The following is a 7,787-nucleotide window of genomic DNA, read 5'->3' on the forward strand; positions in this document are numbered from 1 at the left end:
GCCATCTCTGAGGTCCCAGGTTCGATCCCTGCCGGGTCAGTGTAGAAACTAACTTTTCCATATTATCTCAGGTCTGGGTGTTTTGGTACCGTCGTTGTTTGCGATTTCCATATAGCTACTTACTTTGGGATCAAAGCAACGTATGTGGTGTTCTCTATTTATTCCGCTTTAGTAAAAACACATATGTACAAGCCCAAACTAACACGGTTTACCGAAATAATTAAGTCACGTCATTGGATTACTTATTTTGTAATAAACGTATATTTTTGAAAACAGAGATCGCTTTAATTTAATTTATTTTTATTAATATATAAATAAATAAAAAGAATGCTTTTATATTTTATTAATTACTAGCTTTGTTATACGTAACGTACGCCCTAACGCCACTACCACCTATGTATTTATTGTCCTTGCTTGAAAATATACATAGAATAGATGCCTTCCTATACAGTTTTTTTGTAAAACAGCTCGAGATAAGTATGACATACAAAATTATTCGCAAGCTATTTCAATTTTAAATACATACCAAAAACCTGTTACTATACCCGCGAAAAACCATTGAAGAAAAATTACAATCTAAAATCCGGCAGTATGACCATTAATTAGACGCCCTAACTAGTGTTGGTCACGGTAAAATTCGTATTTTTCAGATAAATAAATTTTTCTTTAATTTATACATATTTACTGTTGACAGGTCAAAGTCGAAGATTCTGAACGAAAACGGTGGAGTCAATCTATAGCTTTTTTACCTGTATGATTCTTTTTTCGTCCAATTTTTCCAGACAAAATCCACTATTTGAAGTTTTTCGGAAAATTACCCAACAGTGACCTGTCCCGAAGGACGAATGATCCTACTCTCTTTCCCCTCCCTTCTATTCCTGAACGAGAAAATAAAATGGCAGCATAAAGTCTTCGAAAGCAAAACGTCATTTTTGAAAAATATCTTCGTTGTTGTTGTGTATTACGTCCAGTAGGCACTTAAAAAATAAGCTACTCTTATACACGGAGAAGTTTTGCAAATACGTATTTATTAAATAACCAAATTGTTTTGGATCTTTCTAACTGGATAAAATGGTAAAAAACTGCTTATATTGGGTAAGTATCCTAATTCTTTTAATTGTGACAATCTATTTTGTTTTACACGTAGGTAGCATAACCTTCGGAGATTAAGATCCAGCCCCATATATTTGTAACTGATGGTCAGAACTTTTATTATAAAGAAAAGATGAATGATGAGAAGATTTAAGTGTTTAAACAATTTTGCAAGAATGGGCTACGTATTTTCGTTATTGCAATGCAAGATCAAAATTTTCAGTATAACGTGCATTGCACAACTCTAGTGTTCTTAAATTTTTAGTAAACCGGTGTGAATACTAGATATGAACGTTATTTATTCCAAAAAAGGAAAGACCTAACCTGTAAAATAATTTTTTCTGAAATATGTTGTACTTGAATTCCAACCATTTATTTCTCTTTACATTCTATAATTATTAATATATTTAGATAAATTCTAAGAATCAGTTTTTAATATTTTGGATTAATTTTACTACTGTGCAATGGGGCTGTTCAGATTTCGCGCTCAAAATAAGGCAAACAGCGCCATCTATTAAGCATCGTAGGCAATATCTGGCAGAAGCTCCATCTACAGGAAACTTTCAATAACTCTAAATAAGTTATCACGATGTTTAAATGAAATTGTATAGATGTCGTTACTTTAAGCATATTACAAAAATAAAGCTGCGTGTTCTATTATGTATTATTATCGTTTAGGTACCTACTTGTAGATACCTACGTCTAAGTTATCAAGTATATTTTCCCACACACACGCATACATGCACGAGGAATTCGTGTCGTTCTTTCTAGAAGACTACGATAGGTAATTATTAACGTTGAAACAAAATAAAGCTGTCTCGTTCCGGTATTCAGGTTCGTTGCTCCCCTGCTTGTACTACTAAACCCCGTTCTCAATGTTGTTGGAAAGGAGTGAGGGACCTAAACTTTCAACCCTAATATTTTTAATATAGGATGACTGATGTGATCGTTGCTTTATCAACTACGCTTTAAACTCGGCGCCATACTTATTTTTGTAACATGCTATCACTAAAATTAATGTAAGCTTATGTATGTCGAGGTTTCCTACCCGTACGGAAATGCCAAGTCCCAACGAGAAATAAATAAGCTTGAAAACAAAATAACTTTTTACTTAAAATCGGTTGTATTTACATTCGTCCATTGTAGAAAATCAATAGTGTTCAACATCACAAATAAATAAAATCGTACTAAGGTATTCACATTAGTCGTACAACATCGTACACAATATGCGACAGCTCATTCTTACCACAAACGAAAAGGCGGGTTGATAGGGATTAAATCATAAGATAATTAAAATTTTATTTATTCAATGTCAATCTGTTCTATTGTAAACAAGTTGCTCCCTTTGGTATGCAATCGCCAACGGAACAATTTTAAATGCTTCTTAAACCACATAGCCATCTCTCTCGGGGACTGTGTTCATTTTCATACATCGATTCGAGTTTTTCGCACCACACCAGGGCCCCGCGAAAGACAAGCTAGAATACGGATTCAATGAACGTATCAAAAACACTCGTGGCGTAATCGGTGGCGTCTAGGTTAGCAGACAGTTGATTGCGCAGGCCGACAGCATGATACATCGCCGGCCGTACTTCCTCGAAGTCGAACAGCGGTGTATAGCGCGCTACGGGTGATTTTCCACACGAGGGAACGCGTTGCTATGAAGTAGTGAAAGGCGGGCGAGGCAGACGGTAGCGCGGGGTGCGGGGACCCACGCCGTGACGCCGACCGCGGCCGCGGGCAAATCGAACGAGGCCACGCGCCGCCGCGCCGCGGGGGAGGGGGCCCATGACGCGTTCCCTGCCTCTTGTACCCCGTCTGCTGCCCTGTCACACCCGGCCCTCCAATAGCGTCTTCTCATAAAAAATGACGTACATCCTACATACTATTCACTTTAACCTAGGAATCTCTTACTTCCATTCGAAACACTGGAATACCAAACTGAGGGTTCTATCCTAATTAACAATTATGGACAAAAAATTTCAGGCCGGTTTTATAAGGTTTCTTTCGCTATCGCGGCGCGTCGACCGTCGCGCTCTCTTTATCAGTCGTACGGGGAGCGCGCGGCCGGCGCGCGAAGTGCACGAGATAATGGCAAAATTGTGATGTTTTTCTAATAAAACTGTATGTAATGTAAGAAGTGAATCTGACCACTTTGTTTATTAGGTTCACACTCCCCCGTGCAGTCCCATAATCACCTGGATGATGACCTTTTTCCGAGTAAAATTTTATTCGAAACAAACTAATGGGAAATTTTTCTTTTAATCGTCCGATCCAGGCAGCATTTGAGCTGAACGAAGAACGAAAACGTAACGAAATTAAAGGGGTTTGAAACTGAATGTAACATTCACACCTTTGTCACATTACCGATTATAAAATCACAGGCTTCACTTACACTAAATATGTACACACAAACTCTCATCGACAACAAAAAAAATGAAGAATTGAGCTTTGTGACTTAATTGCTTACTCTACTATATTAGTACTGCCATGTCAACTTATTTCTATTTATCATTAAAACGGATTGGGTCTTAAGTTGATAGAAAAATATCACAACTTCACCATTTAACGGGCTCACAGGTAAACCTAGAATACAGAGTGGATTTCACTTAGAATAAAATTTACTTTCGAAAAACACATTTGTACATTTCATGACAATATTCAACAGCATTCTACTAAGTCTTAATTATGACGCTCGTTACGACGAGCTTAAGAAATTAAAGATACAGCTTCGGTACCAAACTTAAACATTGTAAAAATTGATTCTGCATTGGATTTGACTTAATTACTTTTTGTCATTTAAATAGAATTGCACCCGTTTTAGGTGGGAGCGATGTCGGCCTCACGTGTTCCCAACTGTTATTATCTATTGCTGTTTAGGTGCTCGCGGGGACAGTTGAGGCGAAGCAAGGCCGCGCCAGTCCGGGCGTCACAAGCACTAACACTTCACTGTGACATTGTCCACATAAAGGCTCGAGGCGTATTACGCATCCTCCTCCTCTTCTTCTCCTAATAACTCCTCCTCGACTTCTTCATCTGCAAAATAAATATATAGAGTATTATTTATTTTGTCGTCTGCATCAGTTAACGGCACTCTTTGAAACCCTCCGAGCTAAACTACGACGAAATATTGTATAACCTTTTTTAAAGATTGTTTTGTTTAAAGGAGATAATAATAATAATAATCTTTATTTAGATATGAAGCAATAACAAAGAGGATCGCTCGACTGCCCTTTATCATATAAACCTTTTATAATAACGATATTGCTAGGAGCATTGCATACAGACCAATATATATATCCCCTCAATACTAAATTTGTATTTATTTCCCTTTACTGTAGTTTGACAATTGTAACCATGAATGACTGTGCATGGTTGTATTCATTAACGAACACCGGGTCATTTGCAATTCTTCGCAATTGTACTGGATCTATATGAGTAATGCCTATAAAATGGTTTGTATTAATTATTGTCTCACCTTCGAGATCGTCATCTTCTCCTTCCCCTAATTCTTCCTCGTCCTCCTCGCCTTCTTCTCCCTCTATTTCCTCATCTTCGTCCTCTTCCCCCTCCCCCTCTCCGTCTACTTCCTCTTCTTCGCTGTGTGCCTCATCGTCTCCGCCACCGCCGTTTTCCTCCTTTCGCGCCTTTTTCGCAGCCTCAGTTTGTTTCTCCTATGAAAAAAAGTTTTACAAATAAGCGTATGTGTGTCGCTAGTCATCCAATGATTAAAGATACCGACAAGCTACGATCATGACAATAATTATTATATAATTATTTAACTTTTTCACGCCAGTCCTTACATAAACGCGCGTGTACTTTTTGAACATTTACTTTCCAGCCTCTTTAAAGAACATCCCACTATAGACAATTTCACTGCTAATCAGTATCGGGCATATTTTCATCGTCCGTGTGTTTATAGCAAATCATTATTATAAACACTTCTGTTGTTCAATGATCGTGCAAGTAAATTACTGGCTATTAGCCAACTTATTTTAAAGTGCTAACTGAGTTCGCCATAATTGACGAATATAGAAATAAAATCTCAATTATTAAAGAAATAGCGGCGACAGTAGTACCTACACGCAGGTGACAAAGATTCGTAACGATAAAGAAGCGTGGGTTATTAGTTAGTTGTATAGGGAAAGAGCGACGTAGAGGGGCCGGCGCCATACGGCCGATATTGGCTTGGCAAACTCAAAAGGAACGCGGTCACCGCGCATACAGAGTCCATGTAACGAGGTAGAATACTTCGCGTTATAACAACTATACAAAATGATTTGTAACAAAGCTAGCGACCATTGAAGAGCTATTCACTGGGAATATTATGAAAAATTTGTGTTTTTACACGTTAATGACTAAACCCCATGCGTTCGTTTACAATTAGGTTACCTTGAGGGAAAGAGACAGACGATACAGAATATTCCCACATTCCGCCTATAACGTTCGATTACAACTTATTCCCGCTCAATTTATATCGTCTTCAGCCCATTTTACACCAAGCATGGCCATTAGCGACCACTTGCAGAACAAAGGAAGTGTACATACAAAACACACCTACCTACGTGCAAATAATACCGGGTCATTGACTAGTTTTCTGTGCTACTACTAAAATAAAATTACAATGGGGCGAATGGAAATGGCGGCACGAACTCGTGGGCCATGACAGACTTTAATTTCCTGAAGTGTTGCGATGAGAAGCGATACAGTAGAAGTAGGTTATATTTGCGCTAAATAGTACCCACGTATAAAACCTAAACCAAACATTTGCGCGGCGTTTCGTGACAGCTCGTTCACTGACATTCGCCGGCCATATTACCGATCCAGCGTCACTAAAATGAACGAACGCCCTGAAAAAGTTTAAAATAGCCGATGATACATAATAAAATCAATAACAAACAACCAAGTACAACCCCTGTACTGAGAAAGTAGCGGCATTTTTTATTATAAGCTCGAAAATAGGGATAGCGTACGTTCTCGCGCCATGTTTTTTTTTCTGCCAAGGTCATGCCTCCGTATCGAAAACGGGTAAACAAAGCTACGGAGTTACAGCCCTGCAACTGGGAAACTGGAAACTTACAAATCACGGAGTCAAAACACCATAAAATATCGTAGTAGTGACTCATCGATTACCTCACACGCGCTAAAATGCATAAGTCGTCAGAAATGACATCCAAAAATACGCCGGTTAGGACGAGATTTCACACTTCAGTGCAAAGCAGTAAAATGCTACAAACCACGTGGAACATTATACCAAGAAGACGGGGATAAAGATATTATTATAATGTAGAGTGTAATAAAACGTTCAATAAAATGGCGAGCGATTAATGAACACATTTTGTTTGACATGTGCACTCACCTCTGCTGCCCTTTTGGCTCCTTTTAGGTCACTTTTCGTTTCCGACTTCTCTTCGCCGACCTTGTCAACGGCCACTTCACTGTTATTTTCATTGGTGCTCATGATTGTTCTGATTTTGGCGTTAATTACTAGAAAATAGTCAAGTTGTACGGCTGCCCGGATCCGACGCGCGACTGACTGACTGAGCGAGTGAGCGGCGAGATGATTTTGAAAATGAAGATGGCGCGGGCTTCTGCACGCGCGGCCTGTGATTGGTTGAGGGCGTCCGCCATTGACAGCCTATGACTAGCATGTGGGAAATAAACTGAAAAATCACTTACCTTGTTTCGGGCTTTCAAAACACTCTGTGATGATAAAACGGCTTTGAAACTTGCTTAAAATGGTTTCGTATTGGTAGTTTGTAAAATAAACGTTCTATTTAACAGTAATTATTAAAAATATAGACGCGTTTATTTCATTAGTTCCCAATACCGACGAGTCGCGGCGCTACAGTCGTATTATTAGAAATGGCGGGAAAGTGAAAAAGTTATCAATCAATCGTTAGTAAAATAAATAAGGTCACTGTTCCAATAAATAATTCAATTTTTACTCAATGTTATATGTTCCGGTCTTTAAACAACCAATTATTTTTTTCGTATTTAATGGCTATAGCCTACATAGCGCCAACATCAAAGTAAAAGGTCAACGGACGGAAGAAAAACTAAAAGGAAATTTGTTACCCGGTTTTCGTGTTGGTGTACAAAAAAAATTACACAAACGTACGTGCTAACGCCATGTGAGTACATACGTGCATGAGAAACTCTTAAAGTACTAACGAAAGGCTTTCGTATCACATGAATAAAAATAAAAATATTTGCATTTATTTTTAAAAGTCATTGACTTACAATGTTAAAAGTAATCAAAATTACTACAGTGAACTCAATGAAAAACCTACTAAATTAAAATCATCGTTTATTTACACATTGGATCTAAACTTACATGTTTTACTCTTCTCAACGTCAGAGCTAAATCTCACAAATGAAATAATAAAAAAAAACTATAGTTATGTAATTTTATTGAAACGAGTTTACATAATTTACAAGGTTAAAGCCTACTTACAGCTTCAAAACAACTAAGTTAGAATCACATTCTAATTCAAAACATAGTATGAAAAAAAATCAACATTTATAGTAGAAAATCAACACATTTTCTGGACTAATTAAGCATATTTTAGGTTTTATTCTAAAATTGATTCCTAACAAATATAATTACAGCTGGAATCAATATTTATAAATAAAACCAAAACTCGTTGATGACATAATAAGCTCTAAGGGTTATTATGGAAGATCCCATGCAT

The 7,787-nt window shown here is 37.6% G+C and overlaps 1 protein-coding gene across 1 annotated transcript; it reads right to left on the reverse strand.

The window, feature by feature from the left end:
• Nucleotides 1-2,362: 2,362 nt before the first annotated feature.
• LOC113226382 (acidic leucine-rich nuclear phosphoprotein 32 family member B-like) lies at nucleotides 2,363-6,668 on the reverse strand. Its single transcript, XM_026458992.1, has 3 exons — nucleotides 6,452-6,668; nucleotides 4,571-4,766; nucleotides 2,363-4,128 (listed from the first exon to the last, which is right to left on the reverse strand). The coding sequence occupies exons 1-3, from the start codon at nucleotides 6,551-6,553 to the stop codon at nucleotides 4,076-4,078; spliced, it is 351 nt and encodes a 116-aa protein (XP_026314777.1). The 5' UTR covers nucleotides 6,554-6,668; the 3' UTR covers nucleotides 2,363-4,075.
• Between the last annotated feature and the right edge of the window lie 1,119 nt (nucleotides 6,669-7,787).

This window comes from Hyposmocoma kahamanoa, unplaced genomic scaffold (assembly GCF_003589595.1).
Source record: "Hyposmocoma kahamanoa isolate Upper Pololo Valley unplaced genomic scaffold, ASM358959v1 190, whole genome shotgun sequence".
NCBI lineage: Eukaryota > Metazoa > Arthropoda > Insecta > Lepidoptera > Cosmopterigidae > Hyposmocoma > Hyposmocoma kahamanoa.

What these genes read in the sequence shown, in the direction of transcription:
- LOC113226382 (XM_026458992.1), bottom strand. Translation starts at nt 6,553, where the DNA reads ATGAGCACCAATGAAAATAACAGTGAAGTGGCCGTTGACAAGGTCGGC. An exon ending in GAGCCAAAAGGGCAGCAGAG is followed by an intron (nt 4,767 to 6,451) that starts GTGAGTGCACAT and finishes TTTTTTTCATAG; the next exon opens with GAGAAACAAACTGAGGCTGC. An exon ending in AGAAGATGACGATCTCGAAG is followed by an intron (nt 4,129 to 4,570) that starts GTGAGACAATAA and finishes TTTATTTTGCAG; the next exon opens with ATGAAGAAGTCGAGGAGGAG.